This window comes from Pogona vitticeps, chromosome 6 (assembly GCF_051106095.1).
Source record: "Pogona vitticeps strain Pit_001003342236 chromosome 6, PviZW2.1, whole genome shotgun sequence".
Taxonomy (NCBI): domain Eukaryota; kingdom Metazoa; phylum Chordata; class Lepidosauria; order Squamata; family Agamidae; genus Pogona; species Pogona vitticeps.
The window spans coordinates 113,818,520-113,838,503 of record NC_135788.1 but is presented as its reverse complement, the minus strand read 5'-3'; the positions used below and the strand labels follow the sequence as shown (position 1 = coordinate 113,838,503).

Sequence of the window (19,984 nt, the reverse complement as noted above, 5' to 3'; positions counted from 1 at the left end):
ATTGATTCTTGGGACATCCTTTTTCTTCATTTTGAGGCAGGAACACCAGTAGAGAAGCAATAAAAATTCCTGTTTTTCTCCATACGTGCTTTTGGATTCCTTCACTTACCCTTCTGGATCGAAATCCTCCCATTAGGGCACGCAACGCAATCATAACAGCACACCTGCTTCCCCAGTTGGACAGACATGCTCCCTCCAGGGTGGCAGCTCTCCACACAGGTGGACTTGGGTGGACTCTAATGATCATCAGAAGGAAAGTCAGGAAGAAGTTAAATGATAAATAGAAGGAATGTTATTTAGAAGTTAAATGATCACAAGTAACAGGGGTCTCTAAACTTTAGAACATGGGGGCTACATCATATATTTTCCACATTTTTGTAGGTTAAAGGAATGTGCTCATACATGCATCCACATGCACCCCAGTGAGCACAGACGTCCACCCACCCATATGGAGGCCCCCCCACACACATGCACAGACAAGCACAGACCCTCGAAGCCCACCAGCCCTCTCCCATATGAGTTGGAGGCCATGGGCTTAAAGGAACAGTCCAGAAAAATGGTAAACTAGGCAGGATGTGGCCTGGGGGACCCAGTTTGGAGACCCCTAACGAAGAGAAAGATTTATATATATACATGCATATATATGTGTGTGGCTCACAACATTAAAATTCATCCAATTTAAAAACACAGTAAGTTAAATATTAAAAGATAAATTAAACAATATATGTATTCATGAATTATAAACAATATATGATTTAAAATACGATTGAAAACATCAAAACATGAAAACATAAAAGACAGTAAAATTTCTGCTCAAACAGGTTCAGGAATTCAGTTATAATTGTTAAAAGCGTGTCTGAAGAGATGGGTCTTTAGCCTTTTTCGAAACGATAAAAGGGAAGGGGAGAACGTTCCATAACCTGGGAGCTGCCAGAGAGAAGGCCCTCTCCCATGTCCCCATCAGCTGTGCTTGTGCTGGCAAGGGAACTGAGAGGAGGGTAACCTCTGCTGATCTTAATCACCGAGAAGGTGCATATCAGGAGATATGGTCCTTCAGGTAGCCCAGACCCAAGTTGTATCAGTGTATAATGGGCCAGGAAACGGACTGGTATCCAGTGCAGTTCTTGTAACAGGTGTATTATATGCTCCCTGTTGATGGCCTCAGTCAGTAGTCTGGCTGCAGACATTTGCACCAGCTGAAATGTCTTCAAAGAAACCCCCACATAGTGTGTGTCACAGTAATCCAAATGGGATGTAACTAAGGCATGTGTCACTGTAGCCAGATCCGACATCTCAAGGAACAGGTACAGCTGGTGTGTGGGTGATCACAGAACAGAGGAAGGCTAATTGTTAGGAGAAAGTACAAAGGAGTTGGAAAGCAGAGGTCCGAGCTAGCAGAGCCTAAAGGCAACACCCTGAGAGCTCCCTTTATTGACTAAGATTGGGTTAAATAGTATTTTGTGAGAATTCAGACAGGATACTAGTTACCTAATCGTAACCAGGATTGGTTGAAGAAACTCTTTGATCTTATGCTGTACCTCTAACTGAAATGTTAGAATGAGGAGTTACCCAGCCCGCTGGCAGCTGCCAGTTCATCCCAGGAATGTGTGCACATCAATGGAAAAGAATGCAGCTACGACCTTTAGGCGGACGTTTCCCACACTGGCGCACTAGTGTTAGCTGTGCAAATGCATTCCTGGCAAATGCCAAGACCTGGGCATCCATGCTTAGGGATGAATCCAAGGAGTACACCCTAGCTGCAGACCTGAGTTTTCATTGGGCGGGGGCCTGTAACCCAATTCAGTACAGATAGTATCAGCCTTCCGACTAACCAGTAGCACCTCTGTCTTGTCCAGATTAAGTTCCAGTTTGTTTGCCCTCATCCAGCCCATTACTGATGCCAAGAGTCAAGACTCGAGACTCAAGACAGCTTCCATGGTGTTAGGTGGAAATGAGAGATAGAATTGGGTGTCATTTGCATACAGGAGACACCCAACCCCAAAACTCAAGACAACCTCTCCCAGCGGTTTCATGTAGATGTTAAAAAGCATGGGTCACAAAGCAGAATTCTGAGGAACACTAAAGGCCAATGGCCAGGGCGTTGAGCAGGAGTCACCCAGCACAACCTTCTGAGTTCTCCCCACCAGGAATGACTGGAGCCACTGCTTCCAGTTCCCATCACAGAGTGATGGCCCAGAAGGACACCATGGTTGATGATATTGAAAGCCGCTGAGAGGTCTAGCAGAACCAAGAGGGACACACTCCCCCTGTCCAGTTCCCGGTGTAGGTCATCCACCAATGTGACCAAATCTCTCTACTGGACAACTTTGTTCTTTAGAAGTTAAACTTCTTTTAAAATATAATGCAAGGGTTATTTTTTTATTTTATTTTATTTAATTTTTTTTGCAGGAATCCTGTTGAGTTTCCATAAATTATGCATAATTTGCTGTCCTTCTTTGGAGACAATAGACATGGTGTAATCACCGGTCACAAAAGACACTCTGGGCTGAGTCTAACTGCTGTTCTCATCTAGTGTAGACAAATTGGATCAGTTACTTGATGGTGGATCCATGCATACTTTTTATTTGCTCAAAGCAATTAAATTTAACATCATCTATATGGAACTGCTGGGAGAGGTTCTCCAGGTTTTTGGTGATCAATCTCACCAGTATGCAGATGACACCCAACTCTATCTCTCCTTCCTGTCTAATGCCAAGGAGGTTGGCTATATGAATGGATCTGGATAAATAACAGAAGAAGATTAGATTTGGAGGCTCATGACCTAAGATATGGAGGACACGATTATTTTTGGTAAAATAAAAGTGAATGCAGAGTTTAATAACCACCATATATGCCAAGTTATACTGAAGATTTGGGATCACTACAAGTTAAAACTTTTACCTAAAGAGCCATTACGGGTATCCTCACAGGAGGCATGGTTCAAAAGGGAAAGTTATATATAAAGGGAAATGGGAAAGGTATGGAAATATTCTAAAAATGGAAGGGGGAGGATTTAAGAGGAAGGCAAGAGAAGAATTAATAGAAAATGGTTATGAATTTCAGTGGTTTGCATATATACAGTTAACAGAAAGATTTAAAGAAGATAAGAAATATGTGGAATATGAAGAAGAAAAGTCTGCAGAAGAATTATCTGACAAATAGGATCATGTGTTTTCCAGAATATATAAACTACTGCTGAAATATGATACAGAGGATGAAGAAGTTAGAGACTGCATGTAAAGTGGGTATAACGGCTACACAAAGCCCTTGAAATCGCTGAAAGGGGAAAACTCTCAGAGTTTCTAAAAGGCAAAAGTTGAGCAGAGTTTAAAATAACAGCGAAAGCTATATGGGACTTTCTGTTAGATAAAGAAAACACTAAATTAGGAATATGTAATTTTGAATCATAGAATTTCAGATCACATTATGAATAGTTTAGGTTTATGTTTTCTTTATGCTTTATTAGATGTGCAACAAACTCAATGATAAATATTAGTAATTAGGGAAGAAGTGATTCTGAGAAGAATTGAGAAATGCATGCGGAGATCCGTTCCCCACCCTGGATCTCCGCTTTTCCAAAAATTTTGTATTACTCTTTTGTTCCTCGTTCTTTTGCTCAGTATGTCTTTATTGTATTTGAAATTTAGTAAAATTAATTAATTAATGGAAAACAAAACTAGAATTGGTAATTCAGAAGACCATTTTATCCTGCAGAAACAATATACCAGCTGTGATACCAAATGTTATTCATCCTCTAATTACCTTCCACTTGGACTCTTGCAAGGTACTTTAAGAGTCTCAGGCTTGAAAAGCATTCTGCACATATCTCTATGTTGTGTTCCTAGCCTCTTCTGAAAAAATATCAGCACAACCACATAGCAATATCAAAAGTACACTCACAAATGAGATGGATGATGAAGGAAAAGCGTATCTACCTGATCAAACTTCTCATTCCACTTGATGGCACTTCCATTCAATACGAATCTCTGGCCCTCAGGAGCCGCAGGGTTCACACTTCCAACCCGGATTGTCTGGAAGGATTCGTTGGGGAACCTGACAAAATTGATGATATCATATCCTGCTTCTAAGTCTCCTTTCTTGTTGAAAAATATTTCTTCACCAGCACTGTTGTTAAACCGAATGTTTCTTAAAAATGAGTGGAGCTGGATTGGAGTAGAAAAAAAAGTAACTTTTTAGTCAGACTTGAAGAAATGGATAAAAACCTCTGTGCTTTCCAGCATCTAAAAATTGTCCATGTAAAACACAATGGAAGAGTTAAAATAACAACTGGTGGGATATTTCCAGGACTTCTCAATGAACCCATGAAGTTTTTTTCCCCACCTCTAGTATCAAGTGATGTGTTTCTTGATCCATGCAAATCTCCTCTGACTCAGCAACATTATTGCAGCCTGTTGTGTACAAGGTTGATGATAGTACAGGCTCTGGCCCTTTATTGCAAATGAAAAGCTTCCAATTCTCATCCATTCATTCAAACTTTCACATTCTCTATGGATCTCTTTCATTTTGGAAAGTTTGGGGGGGAACCTCAAGTTGGTGGGCATCAGTGGCAGCTATTTCCAGACATTAAAGACTATATCCCATGTTTATTTACTTTACTTCTTATTCATAAATTGGATGCTTATACCGTCCATCTGGCTACTAAGGCCACTTTGGGCATTTTACAGATTCCAATTTTCTGAAGATCTCAAAGGGAATCTCTCCCCCCCCCCAGCAATCTCAGTTTCTCTCTCTCTCTCTCTCTCTCTCTCTCTCTCTGCCACACTAATATTATTTTAGATTTTTCCCAAGTAACAGATGTTGTCAGAAGAGCAATGCGATATTAGGTCAAACATTTCTCTCATTGAAGAAGCAACAAATTCTCTTCAAAAACCCTGGATTTTTTAAAAAAACAAGTAATTTAAAACAAAATTAGGGAACTCTGGAAAGGTATTCGATGCACTTGTGAAAGGCACACTCAGAAGTGACAGCTTCTCTGTCACTCTTCGAGAAGAAAAGTGAAACCTCTGTTTTCTCCTATTATTTTGAAGTTCGGGCTACAAACACACTTTGCTCTACTCTGCTTGGTGTTGGTATTGACTTAGTTTAGTTTCATTTATTTCTTTTTTTAAAAAATGAGATTGATTCACTCAGCAGGAGAAATAAGCCCTAATAATGCCCTGTTTCACACATTACACAATTTATTTCCTTTTCTAATTTCGATTACCTGCCATGGCTGAATTTCCTGGAGGCTCCATTTCTCTCCAGGCCCCTTCCGCTTTTGCATAGCTCTAGATGAAAAGGCTGCATGGAGCACATGAGCTACAGCATGAACGGCATTGTAGGTACTGTAGCTCTGACCAGACATGCCCATTTCAAACACACTTCCAGGAAGACTCCTCAGCTTCTCCTCTCCACTACAAACCTCCCGATTTGGATAATTGAGGTTGTAAAGTGGGAATGAACAAAGAAATGCAGTACACCAAAACTGATGGATGAAATAAATCTGATCCTGATATGGATTCATATTCTCCAGAAAGTTCTCAAATCCTGGCACCACGTTTGTGTGGAGTTTGAAGGACAACGTTCCATGGAAAGATTTTGTGGTCAGTTTCGTCCCAGCAGGTAAAGCTGTGAAATCCCACTGAGCCGTGGTCACCCACACCCTCCTTTGAGGCTGCATTTTGTGAAATTCAAAGTGGTGTAAAACTAATCGTAGCCCCTCCAGAGACTGCCTGTCTCCATACACAAGAACCACATTAATTTCACTCTGAGAAAGAGTCCAATAGATTGGTGCCAGGATTACGCCAATCACTTCTTTTGGTGAAAACTGGGTCGCAATTGGGATCATCTCTGTCCAAGCAATGCAAATATGACTCTTCACAAGCCTTGGTCTCAAGGCTCGAAGGAAGGTTTCCCCACTGTCATCCTTGGAAACAATGACACCAATCCAGTTCCATCCAAATGACTTGAATAGCTGAACAATCCCATCATACTGAGCATCTTCGTTGGACACCATCCGGTAGAAGGAAGGGAACTGACTTTTGTCACTTAATATAGGATTGAAGGAGCCATAGCTGAGCTAAGAGAGAAAACATCACATGTTTTACAGTGAAGAAAAATGGAAAATACTCCCCTTTTTTCCAACTATAAAATCACTTTAAATGTATACTACGGATGAAAGTCAGGGAGCAAAATATTCGATTCTTAATCTGCAGAGTAACACTTTCTTGTACATTCACTTGGTATTATGAATTCTACATGTGGGAGTCAATTCTAGTCAAGAAGTGGAGTCCAGTTTAAGAGGGCCACAAATAAGATCCCTCAATGAGGTTACATTTATTTAACCCTATGGACATACCTGAGGTATATTGTAGATACTGAAAATGTTGGCCATGTGCATGGAGTTTTCAGAAGTGAGCCCACCAATGGCAGCCATCACTTTCTTCGTCTTGCCACAGTTGTAATTGGGGGAAAACACTTCACTCATGAAGAGAAGATCCAGGGTGTTCCTGCACGTTCTCCGCGGATTAAAAGAATTGTCATAAATATTGTAACCCAATGTGATATTGGGTAACAGCTGAGCATTCTCATTGACATGATGGATGGCAAAAGCGAAGGCCAGGATGTGCTGGTAGCTCTTCGGAATCAGACTGCAATGAAGTCCCACAAAATTAATCATTATTGTGTTTTTTTTTCAGAATCAATTATGATATGATTCATTGGGCACTTAATATGGTTCTCAGAGCAAGTTAGATATGGCCACCGTTACAATGCCTCTCAAACATGCTTGCCTCCCAGCAGTCTGCCTGTCTCCCCTTCCTGTGCACCCTGAGAAGTTCTTTCTTTCTTGATACAGCACAAGGAAAAACACTGGATTCTGTTGAAGTAAGAGCCTGAAACTCTCCATCAAAATAACCCAGATGGGAATCGTAACTGTTAACTAACAGGAGACTTATGGCAATAATATATTTCATAGAAGTCAACCACATGCTATTTCTGATTTCAGAAATATAAAAGCAGGAGTGGAATATATGTCAAGAGGAAATGCATAAAACCGAATGAAAAATCTGATATTCAACAGTCCACCTGTCAAAAAGATTAAAACGTTTTAAAAAACAAAGCTGCACATGGAGGTGAACGGATATATACAGGTGAATCTATAATCTCTTCCACATTGACAGCATAAAAAGGCAACTGCCTACTTTCAATAAGTACTTTATCTTGTGAAGATAAGAAACGTTCATTGGTTTCAATCTGGATTTTCATTTACAAAGCATTGACAAAGGACTACTTACACAGCCTTTAGTGCAGTAGAATCAGGGTGCATGACAAAAGTTTCCAGAGTGAAGCCAACAAGAGTAATTGATACAAAGTCCCCAAGAATCATCTCATCTGAAGCCTCATGGAAAGAAGTGTGAACTCTTGTCCTCCAGTCACAGATGAAAGGGCTCTTATTTCAGCTGGAAAAATGAAGCACCAGGAGCATCAACAAAGCTAGACAGAAGGCTGGCAAATGTTGGGACTGGTCCGCTTCAGACCTCTTCATGCTGGCAGAGCTGTCCACTTCCTCTCTCAAACTGAGATGTTGTTATTTCCTTGGACAGGAGATTTTATACACTAAGTGCAGAGATGCTAATTGAAATGGGCTGTTTTTCCTCCTGATTTTGTCACAATAGCCCCACATTTCTCAGAGGGATTGGGAAAACAGAAATGCTAAAAGCTGTAATTCCAATAATCATAGGAAAGGTAATCAAGGCTGATTGGATTTGTTATGTTTGACGCCCTGCTCTATTCTAAAGGAATAAAAATGTAAACAGAACTGTCCACGGATCTGGACTTTTTCCAAAGTTTCCAATATCTTGAATCAATTTGTTCTTGTTCTCTTGTTCTTGTCAAATTGTAGCAAAGTAATGAATGAAGCATCTCCTTACTGACTTTTTCCCAAGGAGGGTGACCTCCATCTATCACTCTCTACGAAAAGGCTCTGATGTTTCCTATTGCAACCTCATCTTCTTCTCCCTGGAAATATTTTTAAAAAATGACTTTTCTCTAAGGCACAGGCCAAATGGTGTCCAGGGCTCAACAGAAAGGTTACCCAGCTGAGGCTACCTAATCCAAATTAGCAGTTAATTGATTATACTTTAAAAAAAAATTCTGTAGGAGTTTTGAGTCCTTTGTGTGCTTCTAACTGAGGGAAGATTGAGGGTACACCTTTGACTCCTAAGCAGGTTAATGCCATTTTAGGCCAGACCTCTAGAGGACTTCTTGCAATAGGTCCACATTGGCCTTGAAAAATATAGAAATCCTGGTCCCCCTCGCAAAAAACAACAACAAAAACAAAACAACAAATCAATGAGCAAGGGGGGAATAAAGGTCTGTCACTCGTGAAAGTTCTGGAGCCAACTGAAGTCTGTGTTTCATGTTCTCATTGTATAGGGATGATGTTGTCATTATTAGCACTTATCTGCGGAGACGTTATGGAGGGAAACTCCGAGAAGACCTAACTAACCTTGTCAGGAGTAAGATGATGGGAGGAGAAGTCTAAAACAGCGGGAGGGTCAAAGAGGCAACCATACACTAGAATGAGAGCATTGTCATGGGTGATATCAATAAGGTCACATTTCTTTCTTCAGGACCTGAGTGAAAATCACACACTAAGAATGACCAAGATGAGGGGATATCACGTTCATGGCTCTCATTCCGACCTGTCAGGGTTGTGTCCCAAGTTTGAAGGGGTTTACAACTGAATCTTCTTAGAAATGGGGGAATTACAAATGAAAAATTCCAATGAGCCACCCCCAATTTTTTTTGGCATTGTTTGAAGAGTAGAGACATATTGATTACATGAGCATCTGATCTTTTCCCTTACAGGCAGGCAACTTATTGCACACCATCGCAAGGCCCTGAATCTTATAAAATATGCTGCTCATTAACAGACCTTGTAAACTCAGATGAAGACGACACTTCTCCCATATCATAATATGACTTCATCAATTTATTTTATTATTTATTGCACATGTATGCCACCCATCTTGACATAGCCTACTCTGGGTGGCTGACAGCAGAAAAAATAAAAACAGTTAATATATAATAACCATTTTACAGCAATATATAATTATAAAAATAGTTGATGGTGGGAAGAAAGCTAAAAGAAGTACTGCCCGGAGTTACTATTTAATTCATCATAGGAAACTGACACACATTGCAATCCAGAGGATTTATCATATTTCTTGATGAGAAATAATTCTAAAAATGTACCACCCAATCTGAATACACTTTGACTAGTCAACATGTCCACAAATATAATTTAAGAAAAATACACCACCCACTTCAAATTTAATTCTGTAGGTATGACCTCAAAAAGGCAACAGACCTTTTTTCTATCTCACATAACATGAAAACAATGCAAAACCAGGACCAATATCAAGGCCTCTAAGATAGCTTATTTCTTCAGTTTGTGTATACTTTCCCCACAGGATTTCACTTAAGATGATGTGATTTGTCTGTCAACTGTTCCAAAAGTATTTCCCTATCATTTGCTTCTTGTTATTCAGGTCAGGCCTGAAAATAAGAACATAACATTTGGGGAGGAAGATACAACCCAGCAAGCCACCACTGGAAGCCAAGATTGAGAAGACCTCCACGGCTACCATGTATTTCCCTTTAGTACTCAGGTAGGCTGGCAGAAAAGACACCCAAACACTGCAAAACATCAACATGCTGAAAGTGATTAATTTGGCTTCATTAAAAGTATCTGGCAACTTGCGGGCAAAGAAAGCCACTGTGAAACTTATGATGGCTAACAGCCCCATGTAGCCCAGGACAAGATAGAACATGAGGTCTGAACCTTCGTTACATTGAACTAAGATTTTGTCAGTCTCAGAATGCATGTCTAACTCTGGGAAGGGGGGAGAGGTAATCAACCAGACCACACAGATACCAGCCTGGATAAGAGAAGACACCATGATGACTGACCCTGCCAACCGCTTCCCAACCCATCTCCTCATCCCAAGTCCAGGCCTTGTAGCCATGAAGGCTACTATCACAGTGATGGTTTTGGCTAAGACACAAGCAACAGATACACAGAAGATGATGCCAAACACCATTTGTCTCAGAAGGCAGGTGAGAATTCCAGGCTGTCCAATGAAGAAGAAGGAACAGAGGAAGCACAGGAGCAGAGAAGAGAGTAGGGCACAGGTGATGCTCCAGTTGTTGGCTTTGACCATGGGAGTGTGGCGGTAATGAATGAAAGTCCCCATCACTACGATGGTGGTGATAGAAAGGAAGAGGGCCAAGCAAGTCAATACTGAGCCCAAGGGTTCCTCATAAGAAAGGTAGCTTAGGGCTTTTGGAATACAACTGTCTTGATTCTTGTTTGGATACTGGTCCTTGGGGCATTCCTGGCATTCTTTTGCATCTGAAAGAAAGCAACCTGGTCTTAGTTTTGGAGTCACACAACATTTATTTTACAGATAGTAATCCTCCAATTGTGTCCTGCTTTTTTTTTCAACGTTGATTTTCTCTTCGGACATCCTATTTCTTCGATTTGAGGCAGGAACACCACTAGAGAGGCAACAAAAATTCCTGTATTTCTCCAGAGATGCTTTTGGATTCCTTCACTTACCTATCTGGATCGAAATCCTTCCATTGGGGCATGTAATGCAGTCATAGCAGCACACCTGCTTCCCCAGTTGGACAGACATGCTCTCTCCAGGGTGGCAGCTCTCCACACAGCTGGACTCAGGTGTATTCTAATCATCATCAGAAGGAAAGTCATGAAGAATTTAAATGATAATTAGAAGAAAGGTTATTGAGAACTCAAATGATCATGAGTTACGGGGGTCTCTAAACTTTTGAATATGAGGGCCATATCGTATATTTTCCACATTGTTGAAGCCTAAAGGAATGTGCTCATAGATGCAGCTGCACGTATGCATGCACCCCAGTGAGCACCGACGTCTGCCCACCCTTATGGAGGCACCCACATGCAAACATGCACACAAAAGCACAGACCCCTGGAAGCCTGCCACCTCTCTCCCATATGAGCTGAAGGTCATGGGTTGAGGGGAACAGTCCAGAGAAAATGGCAAGATAGGCAGGATGTGGCCTGTGGGCTTCAGTTTGGAGACCCCTGATGAAGTGGAAGATTTATATGTACATACATATATATGGCTCAGAACATTAAAATTCACACAATTTAAAAACAGAGTAAGTTAAATATTAAAAGATAAACTAAACAATATATGATTTAAAATACAATTGAAACATCAAAACATTCAAACATGAAAGAGAGTTAAATTACTTCTGAAACTGGTTAAGGAATTCAGTTATAATTGTTAAAAGCCTGCCTGAAGAGATGGGTCTTTAGCTTTTTTTTGAAAAGATAAAAGGGAAGGGGAGAACCTTCCATAGCCTGGGAGCTGCCAGAGAGAAGGTCCTCTCCCATGTCCTCATCAGCTGCGCTTGTGCTGGCAGTGAAACTGAGAGGAGGGCCCCCCTCTGCTGATCTTAATCTCCGAGAAGTTGCATTTCTCCTTCAGGTAGCCTGGACGCATGCTGTATCTGTGTATAATAACCAGCACTTTGAATTGGGCCAGGAAACGGACTGGTAGCCAGTGCAGTTCTTGTAACAGGTGTGTTATGTGCTCCCGGTAGCTGGCCCCAGTCAGTAGTCTGGCTGTAGAGGTTTGCACCAGATGACCTGACCAAACTGTCCTCAAAGGCAGCCCCACATAGAGTGTGTTACAGTAATTCAAATGGGATGAGAAAGTACAAAGGATTTGAGAAGCAGATGACCGAGTCAGCGGAGCCTAAAGGCAACGCCCAGAAAGTTCCCTTTATTGACTAAGATTGAGTTAAATAGTATTTTGTGAGAATTCAGATAGGATACTAGGTACCTAATCGTAACTAGGATTGGTTGAAGAGACTCTTTGCTCTTACACTGTACCTCTCACCAAAAGCGTAGAATGAGGAATTACCCAGCCCACTGGCAGATGCGACCTCCTCCCTGGAGTGTGTGCACATCACTGGAACAGAATGCAGCTACAACCTTTCGGCAAACATTTCCCACACTGGTGCACCAGCTTTAGCTGTGCAAATGCACTCCTGATCAATGCCGAGACCTGGGCATCCAAGCTTAGAGATGAATCCAAGAAGTACACTCAAACAGCAGACCTGAGTTTTAATGGAGGGGGGGGGGCTTGCAACCGGATTCAGCACGGATAGTACCACTACTCCCTCATCTGCCTTCTGACTAACCAGAGGCACCTCTGTCTTGTTTGGATTAAGTTCCAGTTTGTTTGCCCTCATCCAGCCCATTACTGATGCGCAACACTGGTTTAGAGTCAATACTCAAGACAGCACATGTGGTGGCATTTACCTCTCCAAGAATCCCTGTCCACCTCGTCAGGCTGCACCAACTAAAAAATATCCATTAAAAGAGGACTACCTGGGTCCAAAGTTACATCCACTGGGTGTGTATCAATTACAGCATCCACGTCAGAGCAGATCCGAGCAACTTTATCTGCAAAGTGCTGTGCAAATTCCTCACAGCAGGTTGTGGAGTGGTCAATATTTTTTTCTTTTGGTGGAGCATATACTAAGCCCCTGACCACTCAAAACAACTCAGCTGCAAATCTTTGTTCTTTAGAAGTTAAATTTCTTTTAAAATATAATGCAACGGTTGTATATATTTTTTGCAGAAATCCTGATGCGTTTCCATAAGGGGAAATATATATAAAGGGAAATGGGAACGTATGGAAATATTCTAGGAATGGGGAGAATTTAAGATGAAGGCAGATGAAGAATTAATAGAAGATGGTTATGAATTTCAGTGGTTTGAATATGTACAGTTAACAGAAGGATTTAAAGAAGATGAGAAAAAATGTGGAATTTGAAGAAGAAAAGTCTATCTTTGTAGAAGAATTATCTGACAAAGAGGATTGTCAGGTTTCCAGAATATATAAACTACTACTGAAATATGATACTGAGGATGAACACGTTAGGGACTGCATGATAAAGTGGACAACATGGCTACACAACACCCTTGAAATGACCGAAAGGGGAAAACCCTCAGAGCTTCTCAAAAGGAAAAGTCCAGCAGAGTTTAAAATAACAGGGACAGACATATGGGGGGTTCTGTGAGATAAAGAAAACATTGACATAGGAATATGAAATTTTGAATCAGAATTTGAGATCACAATATGTATAATTTAGGTTTCTGTTCTCTTTATGCTTTATTAGTTGTGTAACAAACTCAATGATAAATATAAGTAACTAAGGAAGAAATGATTCTGAGAATAATTAAGAAAAGCGTGCAAAGATCGGTTCCCCACCACAGATCCCCCCTTTCCCAACTTTTTTGCATTTCTGTTTGTTCCCCTTTTTTCTCTCAGTATGTTATTATTGTATTTGAAACTTAGTAAAATTAATTAATTAATTAATGGAAAGCAATCCTAGATTTGGTAATTCGAAAGACCTTCTTATCCTTCTGTGACAATATACCAGCTGTGATACGAAATGATATTCATCCTCTAATTACCTTCCATTTGGACTCTTGCAAGGTACTTTAAGTGTCTCAGGCTTGAAAAGCAATCCGTACATTTCCATATGTTGTGTTCTTAGCCTCTTCGGAAAAAATATCAGCACAACCACATAGCAATATCAAAAGTACACTCACAAAAGAGATTGATGATGAAGAAAACGCATATCTACCTGATTAAACTTTTCATTCCAGTTGATAGCACTTCTATTTACCATAAATCTCTGGCCCACAGGAAGCATAGGGTTCACACTTCCAACCCGGATTGTCTGGAAGGATTCGTTGGGGAACCTGACAAAATTAATGATATCATATCCTGCTTCTAACTCTCCTTTTTCATTAAAAAATATTTCTTCACCAGCACTGTTGTTCAACCGAATATTTCTTAAAAATGAATGAAGCTAAATTGGAGGAGAAAAAAAATAATTTCTTTAGGCAGACTTGAAGAAATGGATAAATAGTCTGTGCTTTCCAGCATCTAAAAATTGTCCAAGTAAAACATAATGATAGAGTTAAAATAACAACTGGTGGATGTTTCCATGACTTCCCAACGAACCGATGAAGCTTTTTTCCCCCCACCAGTAGTATCAAGTGATGTGTTTCTTGACCCATGCAAATCTCCTCTGACTCAGTAACATTAAATCATAAGCAGAAATCCTCTGGTTGCAGCCTGTTGTGTACAAGGTTGATGATGGCATAGGCTGTCATCTCTTATTGCAAATCAAAAGCTTTCAATTCTCAAACTTTCTCTCAAACTTCCAAATTCTCTATGGATCTCATTCATTCTGGAAAGTTTTGGGAGGAACCTCAGGTTGGTGGGCATCAGTGGCAGCTATTTCCAGACAGAAAAGACTATATCCCATGTTTATTTACTTTATTTCTTATTTATAAATTGAATACTTATAACGTCCATCTGGCTACTAAGGCCACTTTGGGCATTTTACAGATTCCAATTTTCTGAAGCTCCCAAAGGGATCCCCTTCCAACCCCGGCAATCTCCGTTTCTCTCTCTCTCTCTCTCTCTCTGCCACACAAACATAATTTTAGATTTTTCCCAAGTAACAGATGTTGTCAGAAGAGTAATGTAATATTAGGTCAAACATTTCTCTCCTTGAAGAGGCAACTAATTTTCTTCAAAAACCATGGATTTTAAAAAACAATTGATTTAAAATAAAATTATGGAACTCTGGAAGAGTATTTGATGCACTTGTGAAAGACACTCATTGACAGCTCCTTCTCTGCCACTCTTCCAGAAGAAAAGTGAAACCTCTGTTTTCTACTATGATTTTCAAGTTCGGGCTACAAACACACTTTCCTCGACTCTGCTTGGTGTTGATATTGGCTTAGTTTACTTTTATTTATTGATTTTTTTTAATGTGATTGATTCACTCAACAGGAGAAATAAGCCCTAATGATGCCCTGTTTCTCACATTGCACAATTTATTTCCTTTTCTAATTTCGATTACCTGCCATGGCTGAATGTCCTGGAGGCTCCATTTCTCTCCAGGCCCTTTTCTCTTCAGCTTAGCTTTTGATGAAAAGGCTGCATGGAGCGCATGAGCTACAGCATAAATGGCATTGTAGGTACTGTAGCTCTGGCCAGACATGCCCATTTCAAACACACTTCCAGGAAGGCTCCTCAGCTTCTCCCCCCCACTACAAGCCCCCTCACTTGGAACATTGAAGTTGCAAAGTGGCAAGAAACAGAGAAATGCAGTACACCAAAACTGATGGATGAAATAAATCTGATCCTGATATGGATTCATATCCTCCAGAAAGTTCTCAAAACCCGGTACCATGTTTGTGTGGAGTCTGAGGGATAATGTTCCACTGAAAGACTTTGTGGTCAGATTTACCCCAGCAGGTAAAGCTGTGAAATCCCACTGAGCTGTGGTCACCCACACCCTCCTTTGAGGCTGCATTTTGTGAAATTCAAAGATGTTTAAAACTAATCGTAGCCCCTCCAGTGACTGCCTGTCTCCATATACAAGAATCACATTAATTTCACTCAGAGAAAGAGTCCAATAGATTGGTGCCAGGATTACTTGAATTATTTCTTTTGGTGAAAATTCAGTCACAGTTGGGATTTCTTCTGTCCAAGCAATGCAAATATGACTCTGCACAAGCCTTGGTCTCAGGGTTCGAAGGAAGGTTCCCCCACTGTCGTCCTTGGAAACAATGACACCCATCCAGTTCCATCCAAATGACTTGAACAGCTGAACAATCCCATCATACTGAGCATCTTCATTGGGCACCATCCGGTAGAAGGAAGGGAACTGACTTTTGTCACTTAATATAGGATTGAAGGAGCCATAGCTGAGCTAAGAGAGAAATCATCAAATCAATTACAATGAAAAAAATGGAAAATATTCCCCTTTGTTCCCAAATATAAATTCACTATAAACGTATACGAAGGATGAAAGTCAGGGAGCAAAATGTTTCATTCTTAATCTCCAGAGGAATATTTTTTTGTACGTTCACTTGGTATTATGAATTCTACAAGTGGGAGTCAATGTATGCAAGTAAGATGCAAGGGATGCAAGTAAGATCTCTCTATGAAGTTACAATTATTTAACCCTGTGGACGTACCTGAGGTATATTGTAGATACTGAAAATGTTGGCCATCTGCATGGAGTTTTCGGAAGTGAGCCCACCGATGGCAGCCACCACTTTCTCCTTCTTGCCACAGTTGTAATTGGGGGGATGCCCTTGGCTCATGAAGAGAAGATCCAGGGTGTTCCCGCAGGCTCGCCAGGGATTAAAAGAATTGTCATAAATCTTGTAACCCAGTGTGGTATTGGGTAACAGTTGAGCATTCTTGTTGATCTGGCAGATGGCGAAAGCAAAGGCCAGGATGTGCTGGTAATTCTTTGGAATCACACTGGAATGAAATCCCACAAAAGTAATAATTATCAAATTTTTTGAGAATCAATCATGGTATGATTAATTGGGCACTTAATTTGGTCCTCAGAGCAAGTTAGATATGGCCACCGTTACAATGCCTCTCAAACATGCTTATCGCCCAGCAGTCTGCCTGTCTCCCCTCTCTTCCTGGGCACCCTGAGAAATCCTTGCTTTCTGGGTACAGCACAAGGAAAAGCACTGGATTCTGTTGAAGTAGAGCCTGCAACCCTCCATCAAAATAACCCAGATGGGGATAGTAAGTGTTAACTAACAGGAGACCTATGGCAATAATATATTTCATGGAAGTGAACCACATACTGTTTCTGATCTCAAAAATATAGAAGCAGTAGTGGAATATCTGTTAAGAGGAAATGCATAAAACCGAATGATAAGTCTGATATTCAACAGTCCACCTGTCAAAAAGGTTAAAACGTTTTAAAAAACGAAGCTGTCATGGAGGTCAACGGACATATATATCTCAATCTATAGTCTCCTCCACGTTGAGAGCATAAAAAGGCAAGTGCCTACTTTCAATAAGTACTTTATTTTGTGAGAATAAGAAACCTTCATTGGTTTCAATCTGGATTTTCATCTACAAAGCATTGACAAAGAACCACTTACACAGCATTTAGTGCAGTAGAATCAGGGTTCATCACAAAGGTTTTCAGAGTGAAGTCAACAAGAGTAATGGATACCAAGTCCCCAAGAATCATCTCATCTGAAGCCTCATGGAAAGAAGTTTGAACTCTTGTCCTCCAGTCACAGATGGAAGGGATCATATTCCAGCTGGAAGAATGAAGCACCGGAAGCATCAACAAAGCCAGACAGAAGCCCGGCAAATGTTGGGACTGGTTCGCTTCAGATCTCGTCATTCTGAGCTAAAGGCATGACCAATACAATCACTCTTGGTGGAAGACACAGAGGAGCAGGGACTGGCAGAGCTGTCCACTTCCTCTCTCAAACTGAGATGTTGTTCATTTCCTTGGACAGGAGACTTTATACACTAAGTGCAGAGATGCTCACTGAAATGGGCTGTTTTTACTCCTGTCACAAAAGCCCCACATTTCTCAGAGGAATTGAAGAAGGCAGTAATTCCAATAATTACAGGAAAGGTAATCTAGGCTGATTAGGTTTGTTATGTTTGAAGCCCTGCTCTATTCTAAAGGAATAAAAATGTAAACGGACCTGTCCAAGGATCTGGACTTTTTCCAAAGTTTCTAATATCTCTTGAGTCAATTTGTTCTTGTTCTGTGCTGTCAAATTGTAGCAAGGTAATGAATGAGGTTCATGCATCTCCTTACTGACTTTTTTCCAAGGAGGGTGACTTCCATCTATCACTCTCTAGGAAAAGGCTCTGATGATTCCTCTTCCAACCTCCTCTTCTTCTCCCTGGAAATCTTTTTAAAAAATGGACTGTTCTGTATGGCACAGTCCGAATGGTGTCCAGGGCTCAACAGAAAGGCAACCCAGCTGAGGCTACCTATTCCAAATATGCAGTTAATTGATTGAATGACAGCATTCAAGATCTGAGTGAAAATCACACACTAAGAATGACCAAGATGAGGGGATATCAAGGTCATGGCTCCCATTCCCACATGTAAGGATTGTGTCCCAAGATTCAAGGGGTTTGCAACTGAATCTCCTTTGAAATGGGGAAATTACCAATGAAAAATTGCTAAGAGCCACCTCCCTTGTTTTGCTGGCATTGTTTCAAGGGTAAAGACAAATTGATTATATCAGCATCTGATCTTTTCCTTTATAGGCAGGCTACTTATTGCACTCCATCAGAAGGTCATTGCAAAGGTCATCATTTTCCGTGGGTGTGCCGCAATCTGGTTGCTAGGAATTAAGAAAAAGCTAACTGCCAGGCTCAGAATGCATTTGGATAACCACAGTTGCAACTGAAATACAGTGCTGATGTCCATTTTTGAGCTTTTCTTCAAGCACGTTGGGAACCTCAAGCTGAATCATATCCAGGGATTGGGGTTCAGCTCCTATCAGCAAGGCATGCAATGTCTTAATTATTTGAGAAGTGGAGAAAATGGCAGTGATTCTTGATGAGAAATAATTCTTGAAACATACCACGCATTCTTTGACCGGTCAACATGTTCCCTGTTAAAATGAAAGAAAAATACACCATCCACTTCGAATTTAATTGTGTAGGTATGATCTCATAAAGGCTACAGACATTTTTTCCTACCTAACATATCCTGAAAACAATGCAAAACTAGGGAATTTATCAAGTCTAGGATAACTTTCATTTCTTTCTTTTGTCTGTGTGGATTTTCGAAAGACCACCATGTATTTCCCTTTTTGTACTCAGGTAGGTTGGCAGAAAAGACACCCAAACACTGCAAAACATCAACATACTGAAAGTGATTAATTTGGCTTCATTGAAAGTACCAGGCAACTTCCGGCCAAAGAAAGCCACCATGAAACTTACGATGGCTAACAGCGCCATGTAGCCCAGGACAAGATAGAACATGAGGTCTGAACCTTCGTTACACTGAACTAAGATTTTGTCAGTCTTAGAATGCATGTCAAACTCTGGGAAGGGGGGAGAGGTAATCACCCAGACCGCACAGATACCAGCCTGAATAAGAGAAGACACCATGATGACTGACCCTGCCAGCCGCTTCCCAATCCATCTCCTCATCCCAAACCCAGGCTTTGTGGCCATGAAGGCTACTATCACAGTGAGGGTTTTGGCTAAGACACAAGCAACAGATACACAGAAGACGATGCCAAACACCATTTGTCTCAGAAGGCAGTTGAGAGTTCCAGGCTGTCCAATGAAGATAAAGGAACAGTGGAAGCAGAGGAGCAGAGAAGAAGGTAGGGCACTGGTGATACACCAGACATTTTTTTCTACCTCACATAATATAAAAACAATGCAAAACCAGGACACCCAAACACTGCAAAACATCAACATGCTGAAAGTGATTAATTTGGCTTCATTGAAAGTACCAGGCAACTTCCGGTCAAAGAAAGCTACCAAGAAACTGAGGATGGACAACAACCCCATGTTGCCCAGGTCAAGACAGAACATGAGATCTGAACCTCCATTACATTGAACCAAAATAAAGAGAAGCTTAATAAATCAGATGAAAAACCCTTTTAAAAGAAACCTGTTAAATATATGGAATAAATATAAAGTGAAGTTTTGTCCCTCAACTTCACCATTAAAATTAGTGACTGAGATAGAAAGTTTTCCTACAAATTTAAAGGATTTAGTAGAACTGTTTAAGAATAAAAGGGTAGCAAGATTGAAGGACTGGATGTGTAAAATGAGATCAAAGGAGTTGATTATGTCTAAACTTCAAACTAATAAACTATCATGGTATAATCTTATTCAGTTAGACACCTGGACAAAGGATTGGTTGAAAACTAATGGCAAATGTAGAGAACTTAACAAGTACGAACAATTTCTGTCATCACATGAAGATATGCAAGATACAATTTTGAAAGGAATAGTAAGTAAAATATATAACATAATTTTGGAACAAGAGGAAAAAGAATGGGGAATAGAAGGCTTGAAAT

The 19,984-nt window shown here is 40.6% G+C and overlaps 1 protein-coding gene across 1 annotated transcript; it reads right to left on the bottom strand.

The window, feature by feature from the left end:
* Positions 1 to 19: 19 nt before the first annotated feature.
* On the bottom strand, positions 20 to 19,469 carry LOC140708293 (vomeronasal type-2 receptor 26-like). Its single transcript, XM_078378240.1, has 5 exons — positions 19,412 to 19,469; positions 18,848 to 18,991; positions 17,066 to 17,162; positions 16,130 to 16,421; positions 20 to 10,463 (listed from the first exon to the last, which is right to left on the bottom strand). The coding sequence occupies exons 1-5, from the start codon at positions 19,467 to 19,469 to the stop codon at positions 9,507 to 9,509; spliced, it is 1,548 nt and encodes a 515-aa protein (XP_078234366.1). The 3' UTR covers positions 20 to 9,506.
* Positions 19,470 to 19,984: the final 515 nt, after the last annotated feature.